Source organism: Capricornis sumatraensis, chromosome 5 (genome assembly GCF_032405125.1).
Source record: "Capricornis sumatraensis isolate serow.1 chromosome 5, serow.2, whole genome shotgun sequence".
Taxonomy (NCBI): domain Eukaryota; kingdom Metazoa; phylum Chordata; class Mammalia; order Artiodactyla; family Bovidae; genus Capricornis; species Capricornis sumatraensis.
Genome location: NC_091073.1, coordinates 48,782,704 through 48,803,334, shown reverse-complemented (window position 1 = coordinate 48,803,334; position 20,631 = coordinate 48,782,704). Strand labels below are relative to the sequence as shown.

Here is a 20,631-nt window from a genome sequence, read left to right as displayed (position 1 = left end):
AGAAGCTCCCACTCGCTGCAACTAGAGAAAGCCCACACACAGCAACGAAGACCCACCACCCCAAACACTATAATAAGTATATAACTCTTCTTAAAAATGATACAACATGTTGCTAAAGTAGAATACCTAAATTTACCATGTGACCCAGATGCTGGCTGTCTCTGAGTGCAGCTTTGTTTAATTCTGAGCAAGCATTCACACAGGGTCAGTTCAGTTGCTCAGTCATGTCCGACTCCTTGCAACCCCATGAATCTCAGCACGCCAGGCCTCCCTGTTCATCACCAACTCCCAGAGTTCACTCAGACTCAAGTCCATCGAGTCAGTGATGCCATCCAGCCATCTCATCCTCTGTTGTCCCCTTCTCCTCCTGCCCCCAATCCCTCCCAGCATCAGAGTCTTTTCCAGTGAGTCAACTCTTCACATGAGGTGGCCAAAGTACTGGAGTTTCAGCTTCAGCATCATTGTTTCCAAAGAAATCCCAGGGCTGATCTCCTTCAGAATGGACTGGTTGGATCTCCTTGCAGTCCAAGGGACTCTCAAGAGTCTTCTCCAACACCGCACTTCAAAAGCATCAATTCTTTGGCGCTCAGCCTTCTTCACAGTCCAACTCTCATATCCATACATGACCACAGGAAAAACCATAGCCTTGACTAGGTGGACCTTAGTCGGTAAAGTCATGTCTCTGCTTTTGAATATGCTATCTAGGTTGGTCATAACTTTTCTTCCAAGGACTAAGCGTCTTTTAATTTCATGGCTGCAGTCACCATCTGCAGTGATTTTGAAGCCCCCCAAAAATAAAGTGTGCCACTGTTTCCACTGTTTCCCCATCTATTTCCCATGAAGTGATGGGACTAGATGCCATGATCTTCGTTTTCTGAATGTTGAGCTTTAGGCCAACTTTTTCACTCTCCTCTTTCACTTTCATCAAGAGGCTTTTTAGCTCCTCTTCACTTTCTGCCATAAGGGTGGTGTCATCTGCATATTTGAGGTGATTGATATTTCTCCTGGCAATCTTGATTCCAGCTCTGTTTCTTCCAGTCCAGAGTTTCTCATGATGTACTCTGCATATAAGTTAAATAAGCAGGGTGACAATATACAGCCTTGACGTACACCTTTTCCTATTTTGGAACCAGTCTGTTGTTTCATGTCCAGTTCTAACTGTTGCTTCCTGACCTGCATACAGATTTCTCAAGAGGCAGGTTAGGTGGTCTGGTATTCCCATCTCTTCTGGAATTTTCCATAGTTTATTGTAATCTACACAGTCGAAGGCTTTGGCATAGTCAATAAAGCAGAAATAGATGTTTTTCTGGAACTCTCTTGCTTTTTCCATGATCCAGCAGATACTGGCAATTTGATCTCTGGTTCCTCTGCCTTTTCTAAACCAGCTTGAACATCAGGGAGTTCGAGGTTCACGTACTGCTGAAGCCTGGCTTGGAGAATTTTGAGCATTACTTTACTAGCATGTGAAATGAGTACAATTGTGCGGTAGTTTGAGCATTCTTTGGCATTGCCTTTCTTTGGGATTGGAATGAAAACTGACCTTTTCCAGCACTGTGGCAACTGCTGAGTTTTCCAAATTTGCTGGCATATTGAATGCAGCACTTTCACAGCATCATCTTTCAGGATTTGAAATAGCTCAACTGGAATTCCATCACCTCCACCAGCTTTGTTCCTAGTGATGCTTTCTAAGGCCCACTTGACTTCACATTCCAGGAGGTCTGGCTCTAGATGAGTGATCACACCATTGTGATTATCCAGGTTGTGAAGATCTTTTTTGTACAGTTCTTCCATGTATTCTTGCCACCTCTTCTTAATATCTTTTGCTTCTGTTAGGTCCATACCATTTCTGTCCTTTATCGAGCCCACACAGGGTAGCGTTTCTTATTTTTCGGGAAGAACACACAACAAAGCATTAGTGAGCCATGAGGATAAATACAGATGAGAGAAAACTAAGGTAAAGATCTGCATCACACAACACATGGCCAACTATTCAAACTGCCCTTTAACTGTTTATTGCCACATCCTCCACCACCCCAGAATAGTTGAGAGAAACTAAAGGTTTAGCATGGTCGGGGGATGGGAAGATGGGGAAAGTGTGTCAAATAGTGAGACCCGAGAGGAGAGGTCAGGTGGTCACTTAATCCCCTTTGAACAGTTTGGATCCTTGTCCCAGAAGCTCAGGCAAAGCCCAGTAGAGTTCAGGGGGTTTCAGTAAAGAAAGGAAAGACAGTGGACAGGGAGGAATGGGGAAAAGAAGGCAGCCTGAAGGAACAGTGTGGCGGAGGGGAGGAAGAGGAGGAACCAAACAAGGGGCAAGATACTTGTTACAAGGAACATGGATGTTTCATGAACTAGACAATTTTTAAATTAACCTCAAAACCTGATACATGTGTTATCCACGTGTGACTAATCTGTGTCTGTCAAATCTCATGACTAAATTGGCTAATTTAGCTCTCTAATTTCTCTCAAAGGAGATCAATTCTTTCTCTTGAAATATGGAAATCAATAAAGGAAAATATTGTTTCCCTGAACTATTCTGAGCATTGGGGATTGATTAATCTGTTAAACAGTGGTAATACACTTTCCATAAGGTATATTTTCCATAAGGAACAGTCAATCTTATCATTTATTTTCACCTCTCATCTACATCGCTAAGATAAAAGGTGAAGGGACTGACAAAGAAAGTCAACGTTGCTATCACCTTCAAGTGGGAGTGGATGACTACATTTTACATCTCTTTAATTCTTCATAGACACAGTTACTCAGATGTCTAGTTTCTTTTATGGGAATTGCTCTCACAGTCCTTAAGGCTAGCAGAAACTGGTTTCTACTAGCAAAATTCTGTACTTCTTTGAATATATTTCTCACCCTAGATAAGAGACAAAATATCTTTAGATTTTAAGATGTAACTAGTTCATTTAGCACTTGGTATATCTTGAGGACTTTGGAAACAATAACTGCTGTCTTTTAAAATATTTGTGTGGAATCTTGTTTCTTACCTCCTTATGGGGCTGGTCTCAGCACATCACTTCATTCTGTAGGAAAAAACACCCACAGTACAAAATAATGGAAAGGTGCTTTAAAATCATGGTTTCAGGGACTTCTCTGGTGGTCCAGGGGTTAAGAATTCACCTTCCAATGGAGGGGACGCAGGTTTGAGCTCTGGTTCAGGAAGATTCCACATGCGGGAGCGGGGTTAGGAGGGAATTAAGCCGCTGCACCAGGGAGCCTGCACCGTAGAGCAATTGAGCCCCAAGTACTGAGCCTGCGCATTCTGGAGCCCCTGGCCGGCAACTAGAGAGAAACCTCCGCGCTGCAACCAAGACCCACCGCAGCCAAAAATAAACAAACAAAAGTAAAATTATGACTTCAGTCTCTCATCAAAAATCATTGAGCCTTCAACTCTCAACAGTTCTATGACAGCCTAGAGGGTTGGGATGGGTAGGAGGTGAGGTGGGAGGGATGCTCGAGAGAGGGGACATATGTATACCTTTGGCTAATTCATGTTGATGTATGGCAGAAACCAACGCAATACTGTAAAGCAATTATCCTCTATAAAGGGGGAAAAAAAAGATTCCAAACCCCCTCCCTCAACTATCCGTCACAAATTCCTCACTCACCCAACCCAGTCGTGCTTTCCGTAATCATTCTTTGGCTCTTGAAAAGTTCCCTGAACTTTTCCTCAAACCAACGTGGGTAGGCTCCTTTTTGTTCCTCCTCTCTGGATCTTTCTGTCCTTTAATGAACCATTTGTCCTAGTCAATGCAATTCAGTTCAGCTGGCCAGGTAATTTTCAGCCCTCACCCTCACCTCTTCCCTGTGATCTGCACAACCCAGCTGATGAAGATAGAATGGTCTTTATTGGATACTTATGAGATGGGGTGAGGCTGGGAATATCCACATGCTGTTGGTGGTGGACTTTTTAAAAATTTCACAATTAACTTTTATATTTCAGCAAAAATATACCAACATTGTTAGGGAGATCAAAGCAAAGGATCTTGAAATCCGGATACACAGGAAGAAAAAACGTGAAATTCATCGGAGGTAAAAGAATTACTCAAGGACTTATCTAGTTAGTTTAAAGAGGGAAACAGACATTTATTTCACAAGTTTCAAAAATTCTTGTGTTTTCACAGACTCAGAGAGTTTGCTAAACTGTATGACACTATTCGAAATGAAAGAAACAAATTTATTAACTTACTTCACAAAGCTCACCAGAAAGTCAATGAAATAAAAGAAAGGCATAAAATGTCATTAAATGAACTGGAGATTTTAAGAAACAGTGCAGTTACTCAAGAAAGGTAAGTCTTACAGTAACTACTGTCCTTTCAAAAGTTTCTCTTCTGAGTCACTGAATGATAAAATACCCTAGGGATGATGAAGTGGAAAACAAGTGTTCTACAAAGCTAGAAAAGCCCTTGTCAGATACCTTGCTTTAGAGCTGACAAGCTAAGCATTTGAATGTGATTCCTTATGCTTCTACTTGGGAGCTGTATATTTTTTAAGTGAGGGGAAAACTAAATCTGTAACTATTCTTTTTATTTTCATTTATTCATCTAGAAATAAAAGCACAAATTTGACAACCCACATTTAAAGTTAGAAGACAATCAAATGTTAATTAACCAGCATCGCAAGACTGTAGTCCTGAAGCACCTAATGTACTTGTGGGAGGCAGTATAGCAGAGCTGTTAAGAGAGGTGACTTTTCTAGACTCAAATCCCAGTCCTGCCACTTACTAGTTGTGTGACCTTGGGCAAGCAATCCTAGCTCTCTCGGCCCACTTTTTTTAATCCATAGATAGTCCTTTATATAGGACTTTTTGTTATTAAATGAATTAATCCAATGGTTGTTTTTTAAACTTTATTATTTACCATGTGACAAGATCTGGTGGACTCTCCCACCTGTATTTAGTCCCTAATCCATAGAATCTATACAACTTGAACTTTTTCTGGTGGCCACTATTGCCCGGTTTTCTTATCTAAAGATATTACAAACTAGGCTCTTGTGTGGGGGGTAGTGGAAGGGAGATGGGCGTAGAGCTGAGAGGGGACTGGTATAAAAAGGCAGAGCTAACATCCTCATCAGGTTCTCATCGTACATGAAAGCAAATGTCATTTACAGAGGCCATGCTTTCATTCGGCATTGTTTCTGATGCCATATTAAGTCAAGCACTACGTTAGGTCCAGTGGACATTGTCAGATATAACCACCTGCACCCTCAAGACAGCAGAGTCCCCTGGTGACAAGTGAGCAGTAAATGAATCACTGTAGTCTCTTGCTTTGATAAAGGGGAGCAGCAGATTCTTGGGGCACAAAGGAAAGATGTCCTAATCCAGATTAGAGGAAGTTGGAGACTTGGAAAATTACAGAAATCCCTAAAGAGTATGACATGATGAACATCATCATTACTATTACTACTGTCATTTCAAGAAATATACTAAGGCAAGAGCTACTTTGATAGTTTATGTTTCTGAAGTCTTCATTGTTTTTAAAGAAACTAAAGGAAGTTATAATCATACCCATTTTCCCATTATTTTTAAAAGAAAGCTACAAAATTCTATGCTGAAGCATGCCAACAACATTACCATCAGAGAAAGCATGCAGAACGATGTGTGCAAAATCATAGCAAAACTTCAAGAAATGAAAGAGAAGAAAGAAGCCCAGTTAAATAACATCGACAGACTTGCCAACATGATCACAATGATTGAAGAGGAGATGGTACAGCTTCGGAAGAAATATGAAAGAGCTGTTCAGCGTCGAAATGAAAGGTGAAAACCAGGAACCTGATGTGAGAGTAAAGAACCCAGAGACCTGATTTAGAAGTGTTGCCCATTTTTCTATCTAGACTTGACAGTGAACAGTGAGGGACCTTTGACACTTAGATGTCATTAGCCTCTGCAGGGCAGGGAGGGGGGCTGTATGCTTTCCTTGACAATAAGACACTTTGTCCTCATAAGAGAGACAGGCAAGAGAAGGGTTTGGGAAGCTGCTCGCTTAAAGATCACAGTCCTTTCTCAGGCTACCATTTAGGATACTATGAAATTATTTCAGAATAATTGATATAAATAAGTCATCTTTGGATCTTGTATTCACTTTGGGGACAGATTTATTAAATGATTCACCCAGTACATTTTCTCAGCAAGTAAGTATCACCTTCAAAAGGTGTTACCCTTGAAGTATTATTTCTCCCAGCTATAATAATATTAATCAATTACTACTTAACAGTTTTCCCAAGTTTCTTGTGCTCTAAGAAATCTGGCATTTGAGACTATAGAACCTTGTAGTAATTATGTCAGGCATTACGTTTTTTTTTTTCATCAAACCTTGCTTGTGTGCAGTTCTGTGTAAGGCTGTGTTCTGTGTAAGTGCTGGGCCCTGAAAGTAAAAAAGGTGATAAAGCATCGCACCTGGCTTCTGATGTCAAGAGATCAAAGAAGCTCAGGAGATGACCCAGTGAACAGCAAGTGAGAAAAAAAACAGAGCTAAGAGTAACCAAATATAACCCTGTTCACACATGTCTTGAGGGAGGCGAGAGAAAGAAAAGGCAATGAAAGATTGCTTTGGGATAATAGATGGGATAATTCTGGGATAATAGATGCAGACAGTGTCAGGGGAGAACTTCAGGGTCCTGACAAACACAATTTTTTCAAAGGCCTGGCAGGTGTTCTCTCTGGGAAAACAAAGTCCTCTCATGTGGCTCCTGGCACAAATCAAAGCATGTAGGCAGTGTGTTCCCAGACCCTGGTCAGTTCTGTGAGGCTGGAATTAGAAAATTCTTACTTTGTTTTTTCCCCATAGTCTCCTCAGGAGGGGTCTTTCCCCTGGCATGATTTCAAAAGGCAGGATTTTGCTTATGGGGAAGCGTGCATCAGAAATATTTAACTGTGAAAGAGCCTAATGGGTCTGGCGTGTTAGAGAGAGCAGAAGAGCTGCAAGAAACACGTTCCCTGGCCGCCTGCCTGGGCACCTCTGGCCAGATCTTGGCTGGCGAGTCTGGCCCATGAAAAGGGTCTGCAGAAAATCAGACTCTGGGATCACGTTGTTCATGTGTGGGGAGTGACATTCTTTCCTACCCAGGGAAAACCTTTGGGACTTGCAGATATACTAAGGCCAGCCAACAACACAGTTAGCTCAGAGTCCAGATGCTAAACAACCCTCTCTGTCTCATGCCCAGAAAAATTCAAAATGTAAGAGTTTAACTAGAAAGCCAACAGTGAGTATCTGTTGTCTTCTGGAATTATGCAATGTTGATGTGTTATTTTGCACCCAAATCCAGAGGGGACCACAATGACTAGTAAAACAGTGGCCTCAAAATCCTCTCAGCCTCTGCCTTTCAATTTGACCGTAGTGGTGTTCAGCTGATAGAGCGGGAAGAGGAAGTGTGCATTTTTTATGAAAAAATAAATATCCAAGAGAAGATGAAGCTAAATGGAGAAATTGAACTTCATGTCCTGGAGGAAAAGATCCGATTCCTGAAACTCAAGATTGCTGAAAAGCAAAGACAGATTCACGTGACCCGGAAATTACTGCCAGTCAAGAGTGCTTTGGATGCTGACTTGGCAGTGCTCCAGATTCAGGTGGGAAATATATTCATGACAAAATTTCTGGGACCATTTGCCTTTTTTTTTTTTCCTCCTTTGTTTGTATGTCATATAAGTTCTTTCTTGTAAATCAAGGCATGCTACTCCTGGTACCTAGGAGAACTCATGAGTTAAATGTCAGGGTACAATCTGTGCTTCAGACATCTGAACTATAGACTGTCTTTCAATCCCTGGTGAATCACTTTCTGCCTTTCTTGGAATTTAGACTCTCACAAATCTCAACTCTAGCTCAGCTTCTTCAGAGCTGGCTCTCGCTGTGTGTGCTTAGTCATGTTAGACTGTAGCTGACCCCATGACAGTAGCCCACCAGGCTCCTCTGTCCACAAGATTTCCCAGGCAAGAATACTGGAGTGGGTTGCCATTTCCTTCTCCAGGGCATCTTCCTGACCCAGGGATTGAACCCCACATCTTCTGCATTGGCAGGTGGATATTTTACCACTTCACCACCCGGGAAGATGACAGGCTTCCACCACCACCCACATAATTAGGTTTTTGATGCCTGCTGGAAGATCTTGCAGACCATCTAGCTCTCTTATTTTTGATGCTCTTGTTCTCTAGAGCCAAGATTTTTGTTTCTTATACATTGATAATCATAACTCCTTGTTAACACCTGTAATTTCCCTCTAATTTAATAACTTGGCCTTTGATGTGGTTTTTTTAAAGTGGAATAAAGTCATAGCATTTAAACACAAAATAGCCAATAAATAAAACCATTAATATAAAGCTGTTTTCTTCTTATGTAATAATTACACTTTTTTTCTTAGTGAAAATAGAAGAAAAAAAAAACTAAAACATTTGAGGCTAAATTTTTCCCATTGATTCAATGTAGCAGGAACACATTTTAACCTGTTTTCTATAAAGTCCTGTTTGCTTTCAGATTTTTTTATTATAAAACTAAGACAAGTTCCACTTACGAAGTTTTGTAAAACATGTTAAAAAGTTAAAGAAAAAATTACATCCCTAAGATATAATTACTATTAAACTTATGAAAAATTTAGATGAGAGCCTTCTGGTCTTTTTCTAGGTATACAGGCAAATGATTTTATCAGTTCACGCTATAGACACAGTTCTGGGTCTTTTTTTTTTTTTTAATCATGTCTTGGCAATTTATAGGACTTTATGAAACTGGATGATGCGTGTACTATTTCATGGCATTTGAATATGTAATATGCTATACAGACAAAAGGATCTTTCATTTTGCACAAATACACTAAGGTTTGGATTCCAGAGTTTCTTTAGCTTTGTGTTCTCCAGTTCACTTCTTCAATAAGTGCAGCCCTGAGTCAGAGCCCCCAGGCCTCCCCCAGGTCTCCCACAAACTGACTCCTGCTTCCAATCTGTGGCTCATTTGGGGGATCCCCTCCTCAGATCGCAAACATGGTGTCTGGTGCACTTCTGTGTCACACTCCTCTTTCCGCCTGCACTGACACAAGGCCATTCTGTGAGGTCTGTGTCTGTAAACTGACTTTACTGAAGAACTGGGACACCAGTGTAAGAGGATACGTTAAAGAAATGCAAAGGAATTCAAATTAAGTATCAGACAAGTAGAGTTCTTAGGACCACCTCACCTCTGGGAACAGTCCCCCAGGTGTATTGGCCCATGCAGCACCCCAGCCTAGCTCCATTTCACAGCCTTGTCTTTCCATCCTTCCTTCATCCTCCACCATCTCCCTTCCACAGCCTCACCATTCCGGATTGCCCCCTCCCAGGGGCCATCTTAGTTCTAAGCCAAAGAACAGCTGAATAGAAAGTTTCCCATTAGTCTTCAGACTGCATCTAATTATTTAATTGTATACTGAGCACGAATCACTTTGTGCTTTGAAGGATATGATGTGAAATTTTGAACTTCAGGCAAGCCCCTGCCGTGTAGTGCCAGATCCCTGTCACGTCCTGTTGTTTGTTACAGTGACAGTGTTTTGTGCTTTTTTTTTTTCTTCCCCCAATCTTCCTCTTTTTTGTATCATTTTCAGAATTCTCTTAAGGTTTGAATTTTTTGGTTTCTTGCAACAGTTCTTAATTGTCCAACAGTCTAATCCAAGGATTATCATGAGTCACATTTTCCTGCAATATTTTACTTACAATGATAGCCTCTTTTTAGGCTTCTCAGAAGTCATGTGAACTATTTAAGGACATAAGAACACCATTTTATATAGAAAAAGGAAACAGGTTTTCTTCAAGCCCATGGGAAAATAAGATCAATCAAGGTACCACTTTGATAAGCAAGTACCATATTTTTTTCCTATTTAATTCCCTAATTAACCATGGAGACATTAAATATTATTAATAACAAATACAACAAATGCTTAGTTACACATACAAGGATACTTTGACTCCATATTAAGGGCAATTAGGAAGTGTGGAGAGAGAAAAAAATATTCATGTCACCATTTGAAATTCTTTTTTGTTGGGAGGACGAGAATAAATTTAAAATTTTAAATTCTACCTGTATCACTCTTGGATATGTTAAGTACTCTAAATGTATTATCTCTTTTAATGGATCAATCCCATGAGTTTGGGATTTATTTTCCCATTTGACAGTTGAGGAAACTAAGGTTTAGAGAAGATAAATGATTTGCCTGACAGATTTTCAGTAGAAAAGCTAAAAGTGATGACTCTTGGATTTCACTGTGTTCAACATCTCTACCTATAAAACAGCTAGGTCTAGCTGCCACTCCTACTTGGGAGTTTCTGTATTTCTTCATCTACCTCCAAAGTCTCAGGGTCAACAAATATAGTTGATATATGAAACAACCTATTGGGTGTTTACCAAAAAAAATACAGATAGTTCAGGCTATTCCTCACAGACTGTACACTGTTTTCACCTAGTAATAAGAACTCCACTCTTCTCTGGTAGGCCATTAAGCCTATTGCCAGCAAGGGATTTAAACTGGAGGCTCGTGTGTTGAGTACCCTGTGTGCAGTCTACCTTGGCCCCTGTAACAGTATGCGATAAAGAGATCAAGCATGTATAGTCAGAGCTCTACAGCTACACGGCATCCCATGAATATAACACAAATGGGAAGTAATAAAAGGACTGGTTATAAAGTCTTTTTTTTTTTTGGTGCCCTAGAAATCACCACTTTGCTTTGTATTAATAGAATCAACAGGCATCTTCCTCCTGGTACCATGAGTGAGAAGAAATACTGTCTCACCCCGAGTCCCAGCTGAAGGGTTAAGAATTCCCTTCCAACTTTGCCTGGAGGGACCCTAAAGACCCTGGGCTATGTGACTTTAAGATTTACTGAGCAAAGTTAATGTTTCTTTCTTGTTTAATAGTTTTCACAGTGTACAGACAAAATAAAAGACCTGGAGAAAAAGTTTATAAACCCTGAGGGTGAGAACAGAACACGCTTACTTCCAGGGAAAGATATGACTGAGGAAGAAATGATCAAAAAAATGGATGCGGTAAATGTCTTCTCTTAAAATAGCATCTGTTGTCCTCTTGTTGATCAGCGTCACAGATATCTGTGGTACCGTCTCATGTTATGCAGATTAATCCCTCATGATTCTAGTCACTAATATAGTCCTTTCATTGTAATTTAGTAACAAAATCTAAGCTTGACTTTAGCTGTTGCCAAAAGAAGCAAAATGTGAGTGCTTTCAAGATACCCATCTCTGTCTCACAGCCCATGGGAGCAGTTCTGGCATCTTAAATGAATTAGTCTTCCTGATGGGAGCATATCAGAGGAATGACAATATGGGAGCTAGATGGAGCCGAGAGGTCCATTGTTCGCCATGGGGAGAAAGAACTCCATAGCGCATGTGAGGGGAGGGGATGGAGGAGGTTGGAGAGGGTAAGTCCGGGCTTCGTCCAGCTCTAAAGACCTTCTGGAGTTATGAAGGCAAGGGGTTTTCACTGGGGAAAAGGGGGAATAGTACTCTAATTAGGAAAGACTTTGACTTGCATGACTTTTTTTCTCCCTTTGAAATTCTTTTTAACTGTAGCTGGAACTACAGCTGGCTAAGAAGGAGGAGAAGTTGCTGGAGAAGGATTTCATCTATGAACAGATCTCCCGGCTCACAGACAGGCTCTACAGCAAGACGCAGGCCTGCAAGCAGGACACACTACTCTTAGCCAAGAAGGTCTGCCCAAGTCCCTGCCCTCTCTCTTCTGCCCTTCCTCCTCTATCACCCTCCACTTTCCATAGGTGGCTTCATTTGCTGAGAAAAGTCCTGGAGAGGTTAGGCTGTATAACTAGAGAAATACAAAGAATTAAAATTTATACTGTAAAGATGACTCTTAAGAGAATTGCCCAAGGTAAGTTTCAGTCTTGTTTCCCTGAATGAATTCTCATTATAATGGGAAGTTCTAAGCCTTTCAATGACAGTACACAAATTTCACTTAACAGAGTACGTACTCAAAAATGACCATCATTATCTTCATATTTCATGCGCCATGTTAAATCCTTTCTACTTCCTTGTGAAGGGAGGGGCTCACTTATCCAGCAGTTTGCATGGGAATTGCCTAAATCTAGAAGCAGCCAGATCCCAGCAATAGTGTTGTTGTTTAGTCTCTAAGTCGTGTCTGACTCTTTTGCAACCCCATGGATTGTAGCCTGCTAAGCTCCTCTGTCCATGGGATTTCCCAGGCAAGAATACTGGAGTAGGTTGCCATTTCCTTCTCCAGGGGAATTTTCCTGACCCAGGGACCAACCTACGTCTCCTATATTGGTAGGCAGATTCTTTACCACTTAGCCACCAGGGAAGCCCCCCAGAATGGAAGGGAACCATTAAAGAGAATAGCAATCACACAACACCACAGGGTGGAGCTGCCACCAGGCCCCACTAGTGAAGAAAGGCCAGTAACACTGAGCTTCCTAATTCCCTAAGCTTAATATACCAGGGCTTCTGATCCAAAGCTTAGGGGTCAGGCAGAGACTCTGGAAGCTATACCAAGAGGAGCGAGGCTGGCGATTAGGATGCAACAGGACTTTGCACTGTCTGGAGTCAGAGGGTCTGCTGCCTGCCTGGCCTCCCTGGCGCCTTGGAGAATCCTTCTGTGACAGCTCAGGGTTTTATTCAGTCAGCAACAGTCACTCGAGCTGCTGTGTGCAAAAGGGGAAAGGGCCCAATGTCCACACACTGCAAAAGGGAGGAAACGGTTAAGAAGATGCCACGGATAACAGTGACGCTATGCCTCCCACTGTGGCTCCTGAGGGCAGTGGTTCTTTCTTACTCTTAGTTTTCCAGATGCCTCGCATGTACTAACCTCTAGAAAAACATTTATTGAATAAGTTGACGGTTTTGTTTGAGAAACAGTTCTGGCACACTCAACTATTGTAAATCTGAAGCCTTCTTGGCCACTTTTATTTGGTTTTTCCTCTTCCGCTCTAATCATTTCCACTAATGGACTGCAGCACTTGTGCAAATCTCAGCTTTGCCTCATAAAATAAGAAACCTTAAGAAACTTTTTTAAGCTCATAAACTTAGCCTAAATTAGCATATCTGGAGTTTCTTTAAATGTTGCCTTCCTTTCTTTTGGAAAATGAATTTCCCTTTCTGTGGGGGAAGTTGGTTTTGCTGAGGGCTGGCTTGTCAAAGCTGATGGCAGTCTCTCCGGTAGTCAACTGGAAAGCCAGAGTAACACAAATAGGAGCTGTCGAGACCATACACGTGGCCAGGAAGGTTCCAACAGAATTGAGTCCTGTCCTCATGATTTATTTCCCCTTTCCTTTCTCCACCTTCCATGCTCTCTACCTGGCTTTCATCCTCTTCCATTTAAAATAACCTCTTCATAGTAGGCAGAGTTGGAAGACAAGACATTCAGATCCCAGATCTGTGATTTATCAACACTAGCAAGTGATCTTGAGAAGTATACACAATCTTAAAACTCAGTTTACTGATCTGTGAAATGGGTGTGATATCAGCTAACATGGCGGCAAGCATCACATAGTGAAGCAGAAATGTCTGGCCCCTTGAAGGTGCTCAGCAAGGTTGCATAGCTCATCTCTCATCTCTCCTGGAGAGCTTATGGCTCATCTTCAAGTTTCCCAAATGAACAGAAAGTGTGAAATGTCAGCAAAGACTTAGAGAACCCAGAATAACACCATGGTTGTTTTATTTTTTTGTAGAGGAGAAGAAAGGCTGGTTACTTATACATACATTCAAGTGTGCAATGGCGGATTAATTAATGACATTTAAAAGAGATAATGACTCATCATTGAAGCTTTGAATGCCTATCATTTTTATTCAAATTATGCTTCCTAAAAATTAGTACAGCATAGAAGAGTTATAAAAATTTATATTCCCAGACTTCCCTGATGGTCCAGTGGTTAAGAATCTGCCTGCCACTGTAGGGGACATGGGTTCAGTCTCTGGTCTGGGAAGATTCTACATTCCATGGGGCAGCTAAGCCTGTGTGCCACAACTACTGAAGCCTGCTTGCCCTTGTTCCACAACAGAGAAACTACCACAATGAGAAGCCCATGGAACACAACTAGAGAGTAGCCCCCGCTCGTTGCAACTAGAGAACGCCTGCATGCAGCAACGAAGATCCAGTGCAACCAAAATAAAATTATATTCCCTATTCCATTAAAGAGACAAAGTTTGCACATAATAATTGGTCATTATATTTTCAGAGGAAAGCTAAATCACCAGCAGCAACGTTTCTGTAAGCAAATGTACAGATAGACCAGTATATACTCTAGGGAAGAAAGTGTTTTGAGGTAGGGTGTAGTTTTTGGAAGCTCATATTTGTGTCTCAGTTTACCTTGGTTCAAAGGACTGAGCAATTAGACTAAGAACGTATTCATTCCTTCATTCAACAAACATTCAGTTTTTAATTTTGCCTCCTATATTCTAAGCACTGGGAACATTATGAGTAAAACAAATAGACCTTGTCCCCATGAAGAATACATTCCTGTGGGATGACAGGCCATACCCAAATACATTTATACTATGATGTCAGTAGTGAAAGGAAATGAAGAAATACTAAGGCAAAGTAATACAACAGTGAGTGTTGGCAGGTGGGAGGAGTCATCTCTTACTGCCCCACCAGGGCTAAGGCCACATTGAAAGGCCATGCAGTGGGCCAGAAAGCTTAAAGGAACCAATTCCAACTTTTACTTCTTTTCTGTCCTTTAAAATCAAAATTTCCACTTAGTCTAATCTTTTAATTCTTTGATTCTTTAATTCAATGATAAATAGCTTATATGAAAAGGTAAGTACATGCATGTAAACACACACAACTAGGAATATTACATTTCATCAAATTACTGTCCAGATGGTCCAGTTCAGCTCATGCTTGCTTATGACCTCATAATGTTGCATCCTTGGAACTATGATCAATAAAACACACATGTTTAATAGCTTCTGTTAAAAATCATCACAGATGCTGATTATCTTATTTAAGCCAGTGTTAATACACTGTAACTAATACAGTTCCATTCTATCAGATTCTCCCCCCTGGATAAGTAGCAAACTAGCAAGAAGGCAAAATCAGGTCAAAACTTAAAGACATCAAGAATATCCTTTCCCTTGTTCTTACCACCTCTTAAATATGGAGACACTAAACGATTCCCCTCAATTCTACCCACCTGGAAATCCATTGCCTAGATGAACAGATCTCTTTCTTTTCCTTCCTCCTGTCCTTATTTCACAGCCAGAGTGTTGCGCTGAATCTCTGAGGTCTCCTCCAGTCCTTAGTCTCTGTGAATTCCCACTTAACCTCTCCCTTCTTCAGGCAAGAATGCCACCCACTATCACAGCCAGCCAGTAGCCTGTCTGCATGGAGTGTATACATAGGCTAAGCCTTGGGCTTTTCAATCCTAGATGAATGGCTACCAGAAAAAGATCAAAGATGCTACTGAAAAAATGATGGCTCTTGTTGCCGAGCTGTCCATGAAACAAGCTATGGCCATTGAACTCCAAAAGGAAGTCAAGGAGAAGGAAGAGTTCATCTTCACTTGCAATTCCAGGATGGAAAAGGGTCTTCCCCTCAATAAAGAGATTGAGAGAGAATGGCTGAAAGTACTTCGAGATGAAGAAATGTATGCCTTGGCCATCGCTGAAAAGTCTCGGGTAAGCTGTGGCTTCTTTATTTTCTACATTGCATTTATGAAGTGTGCCAGGAAGGGCTGTTTCAGGGGTTGTCAATCCTCCCGAAATACATGAAATTTTTCTACTCCACAGCACACGGAGTCCTAACAACTGATTAGAGAGAAGTTTTGCCTTTTTTAAGCTATTATGTATGTAGTCAAATACAACAGTGCCAAGGGTCAGAATATTCCCTGGAGAGCATTTGGCAAGCACCAAGTCCCACGCCAGGGCCTCCCGCTAGCACGGCAATGACCACGCTGGCACTGGTTCTATCTTAGGTCTCCAGTCTCTGTCTTTGCAGCCCTGCTCAGACCATACCTTGCTCTTCGATGTCCATCTGCTGTGGCCACCACAGCATATTGTAAGGCCTCAAGCATATGCTCATCACAGGCTTCTGAAGACTCTGCATTTGGTGCAGAAGTGATGACTCCAGTGCCACCCTTCTCCCACCAAGGACCTAACTCTATCACTGGCCCCACCTAGGGGCTTTGTGTCCAGTTCTTTTCCTACTCCCATGATTTTTCAATAATCTTAGAGTGGAATTAGGCATCTCTTTCAAAAGAGACCTACAACTTACTCTTGACTATGGGGCAGACATCCCCAGAAGATCACTATTCACTCTCTAAGCCAAGAAAAAATATACTCCAAACACATACTAAGAATTCTTGAAAATAGGGTCTGACTTATCATTCTCACACGCACTGCCTAGGATTGTATTTTTGAAGGCATTCAGATTTTTACCTGTGGTGTCCCAGCTGTCATTTACCTGTCTCCATTTTTTCCCCTAAGTTCTTTTTAATGCTATAAGAGATTCCTGTTTTCCAGAAACACAGGCAGAATCTTGAGGCTCAAAGCAAGCTGCTGACTACTTTCCTCTAATTCTCTTTTACTCCTTATCTCTTCCTTTGTACCATTTGCTCACCAGTGACCTACCAAGGGAAAAAGATTATCCTGCCTTTGTCACAGACATGGAAATAACTAGTGCTTAATGTAAGATACTGAGTTTGGAATGTGGTGACTTTAGGCCCTATCAACCAGTTTATGGTAAACCCTAAACCCCAGGAACAGAGTGATGCTTGAGCAACATGGGTCATTCTAGTGAGAGGAAATGTGTGTGGGGGTGGGTGTGTTTGGTGACTCTACCCTCACACCCTTTTGTCCCTTAGAATGTTGGCCAGCATAGCCAACGGGTGCTCAGACCCAGCTGTGTCTGATGGGCCCTGGGGATAAAGTGATTTAACCACTGTTTTCAAAAACTGAAAAGGATAAATCATTCTTTGCAGGAGTTCTTGGGAGCTGAAACTCGCCAGCTGCCCAATGGTGTTTACACGACTGCAGAACAGCGTCCAAATGCCTACATCCCAGAGGCAGAGGCCACTCTTCCTCTGCCAAAACCATATGGCGCTCTGGCTCCTTTCAAACCCAGTGAACCTGGGGCCAACATAAGACACATAAGGAAACCTGTTATAAAGCCGATTGAAATCTGAACATGTGAACCAACCCAGGCTTCTGAAGGAGATACTTCAACCAGGCTTTTTCACATCCACAGCTGGAAAATGTCAGCAAACACCCCTAAATTACAAACAAACACAGTATCCACAATTACCCAACAGACAACAACATATACTTCCTTTCACACCCATCGATTTTTCTTTTTCACTCCATCTCTTGATTACATTTCAGAAATATATAGTAGTCTGAGTGCTATACAAATGCGATAAAAATAAACACCTTTTCAACAAAGTACAGAAATTGGCAGTGGTCTTTATTACAGAAAGAAAAGGAGATCCTGCTCAATATACTCACTTTAAAGAGAATGAAAAAATGGTTTAAAAGAAAAATATCCCAAGTATCACAGGGGCATAACTCATTTTGGTAAGTAAATAGCTATACTGGAAGTTGATGTTGGTAAATCTAAACTGAAAAGCAGTAAGGGACCTTGACTTTTTTAAAGTGACATTATAAATGATTCTGTTTACAAATAAAGAATCCTTTTGTGCAAAACATTCATGCCCTATTTTTCCTTTCTTAAAACTAGATTTTCCACAATATTATAGGCAAATATGCTAGTGATTACTTTCTTTTGATGCCAGATCTTTCAAAATTTCAATGAAAATATTTATAACTCTGCTGAAAATGAGGTCAGTTTCACTTATTTCATTACTCTATATTGTATTGCACCCAAATATACTTTCATGATTCTGTTTACTTTCTCATATAAAAATACACAAGTAGATTTGAAGCCTGTGGTTCTTCCACTCATTAATATGCTCAAACTACTGTCATTTCATATTGATATCAGTTACAAATTTAATTTCTCTACTCTGAGAGTGAAAATATCACATTCGTTTGTTTTTCTAAACCAAACAAAATCTGTGCCAAGCCCCCACCTGATAGACTGGATTTACAGACAGACTGAATCTCCTCCTCAGTCTAGGAGTCCTGAACCTACCTGACTGCTTTGTGAAATCATTAAAAAGCAATTCCTTGGGAGTGCCTATAAGTGATGCTGTATAAGCTGTGGTTAATGCCGGAAAATACTGCATACTTAAACACAGTAATTAAGGGTTCAAAAAACAAACACATTAGAGGTTTAACAATATTGAAAGGGAAAATAATTTTTAAAAATCAGAAAGGTTTGAATGCTTAAATATTACAACAATGCTACAGGTCTGGAGAGTGAGATACCACTGTGCATTGGAGTGGCCAGGGATCGATCACTCAGATGCAACTTTTTATCTGGCCCTTAAGCATAAATAAGATTTTAATAAGTGGAGGGGAATTCCAGGTGGGGGAAATAACCTGAGGAAGACTTGGAAGTAAGAAGACAAAAGTCGTGCTCCAGGCCCAGTGAGCCAGTGTGGTACGAAGGGAACACTAGTACTAGGGAAGTGTATGAGGCAGGATATCGGAGACTTGAATGTCAAGGAGTTTGGAATTTATCCTGTAATAAATGCCAAGTGCTTGAAGGATTATGAGGAAAGTGGTGATAGGATCAAACTAGTGTTTATCTCAAATATGCGTCAGATGAATTAGACTTCAGAAAGCAACAGAAACAACCCTGGTGAGAAAAGGAAAGCGTAGGGAATGAAAAATAGTGACCTTATCAGGAGGAAAAATCAGCACCGCCTTGCTGATATGGCTCCAAGATTTTGACCTCAGTGACCATGAAAGATTTAACCAAAACGGGAAATTGTGTAGGAAAGGATAATTTTTAGAATACAGTGATGATTTTTAAAAAGCTGAATTATTACACCAGCTAGTGATGTTTGTAATCATTAAAACGTTACAAGTTCACTGATGGAAACAGCGTAAAGAGACAAAAGTAAAGGGTCATGGGCTTTTTACAGGAAGCAACTATATTATGGTTGGAATGTCACTGTAGAAGAGAAAGGGGAAAAAAGACAAATGGGAGAACTCATTAGGCTTCATGGGGTTCGGGGAACATGTTCATGGACTCATGATTCTTGACAGGAATGAAAAGGCAAAGTTCAAAGAACAAAGGAGTCAGGCTAAAACTTTCAGTGTTTTTTTTTAAATGATGAGGTATTGCTAAATCAAACTTTTATAAATATAAAAAACACTTTATAATATTAAATACAGTTTCATCTGAACCTTCACAAAGACAAATCCTACTCTATGTATGTTCAAACTGTTGTATTCTACAAATTATTCTGTACTGGAATTAATAGATCTCACTTTGTTTAAATTTAGTATTTTAAAATAGTATCCTCCTTCCAATAGAGTTTTTCTGCAACTTTTAATTTTTCTGCTTGTCACATACTCAATGACACGTCTAATTTTTGTTTTTCTAAGCACTGTTCCTACACTTTTGAAGCATATTTTATTTCAGAGTATAACAGAAGCTAACTTTTGGCCAATGAGAGTACTAGCAAGATCAGTCACTTGGAAGAATTTACACCATTGCATGCCTCCTTGGACAGGTTGTCATTTCTCTACACTTGACTTCTAGCTGAACAAAGTATTAAACTGACCTTCAGATGGCTCAACAAGGTACTCTGACTTTGGTTACCAATTTAAAATATTGCTAAAGAATTCTCAATGAGAATGGAGCTCATAAGCAAGATTAAGATATTGGAAGCAGGTATAACTGTATTTTCTCTTTATAATCCTAAAAGCATCGCGGTGTGTTTCAGAGCTGCTTCCTCTACAAATTTTGCATCCACATTGTCATGTCCTTCAAAAGCATACAGAGCTGAAAGGAAAACCAGAGAAAAGAGTTACTATGAGGTCATAGAACGTTTATAATATGGTGCCTACAACTCACTGAAATCATAGTTATTTTATATCCTAGTAAAATGTATTATTCTGAGAATGTGTTGTTAAAATTTATTCATCTTCAGCACCAAGAAAGGCCATTCACACCAACCAAATGGGTTATAACTTAATTTTTTTTTAAACCTGAAAGGTGGTTATGGTAATTTAGGTAGTAAACTGTATATTGCTAATTAAAACCAAATGCAATAAGATCCTACTTACCAGCAAGGGACATTTTGGTAAGAAAAGGGTACACAGGAGTAAATAGAGGCTGATGGATGTACCAAGGAAAAACAGGCAAATTCTGAGAAATAGAGGAGTGACTTAACCTGGATTGGAGGACTCGATGTCTGTCAGGATGTGAATGAAGTAGTTCAGAGGCAGAAACTCTACACTGAATGACGACTTGTCCATGACAGAACTCCAGGGCTAAAAGGGAAACAGCTGTGAAGTCAGTTGATTCTCCGAAAAAGCACGAACTTAAAGTGGTAAGAACTATAAATTGCTGTCCATACTTCAGCACCAAGACAGGCCATTCATCAAATGGACCAAGAGGCTCCAAAACAACATATAGCAGGGCTCCGCTCCACACAGACTCACCTGCTTGTTGTAGTTCTGAAGCAGTCGCTTTACATGGTTCCGTGAAATTATATTAGAACTAACAGGATGATCCCAAAGTCGACAGATCTTCTGACCTGTAAGCTATTTTTGCAAAT

The 20,631-nt window shown here is 40.6% G+C and overlaps 2 protein-coding genes across 5 annotated transcripts in view; one reads left to right on the top strand and one right to left on the bottom strand.

Moving 5' to 3' along the window:
- CCDC146 (coiled-coil domain containing 146) overlaps positions 1 to 17,124 on the top strand; it is a 116,783-nt gene extending 99,659 nt beyond the window's left edge. Inside the window, exons 11-18 of the mRNA XM_068973368.1 lie at positions 3,956 to 4,044; positions 4,137 to 4,301; positions 5,543 to 5,767; positions 7,348 to 7,576; positions 10,877 to 11,005; positions 11,546 to 11,683; positions 15,371 to 15,619; positions 16,921 to 17,124. Of these exons, the coding sequence (XP_068829469.1) occupies positions 3,956 to 4,044; positions 4,137 to 4,301; positions 5,543 to 5,767; positions 7,348 to 7,576; positions 10,877 to 11,005; positions 11,546 to 11,683; positions 15,371 to 15,619; positions 16,921 to 17,124 (1,428 nt within the window). The remainder of the gene's footprint in view (positions 1 to 3,955; positions 4,045 to 4,136; positions 4,302 to 5,542; positions 5,768 to 7,347; positions 7,577 to 10,876; positions 11,006 to 11,545; positions 11,684 to 15,370; positions 15,620 to 16,920) is intronic.
- Positions 17,125 to 17,411: 287 nt separating this feature from the next.
- GSAP (gamma-secretase activating protein) overlaps positions 17,412 to 20,631 on the bottom strand; it is an 88,287-nt gene continuing 85,067 nt past the window's right edge. For 3 of the 4 annotated variants that reach the window (XM_068972381.1, XM_068972382.1, XM_068972383.1), the window contains 3 exons: positions 20,516 to 20,617; positions 20,245 to 20,344; positions 17,412 to 19,853 (listed from right to left, as the gene is read on the bottom strand). In XM_068972381.1, coding sequence (XP_068828482.1) covers positions 19,762 to 19,853; positions 20,245 to 20,344; positions 20,516 to 20,617 — 294 coding nt within the window. In that variant the 3' untranslated portion in view covers positions 17,412 to 19,761. The remainder of the gene's footprint in view (positions 19,854 to 20,244; positions 20,345 to 20,515; positions 20,618 to 20,631) is intronic. The other variant, XM_068972384.1, reaches the window with a different exon arrangement.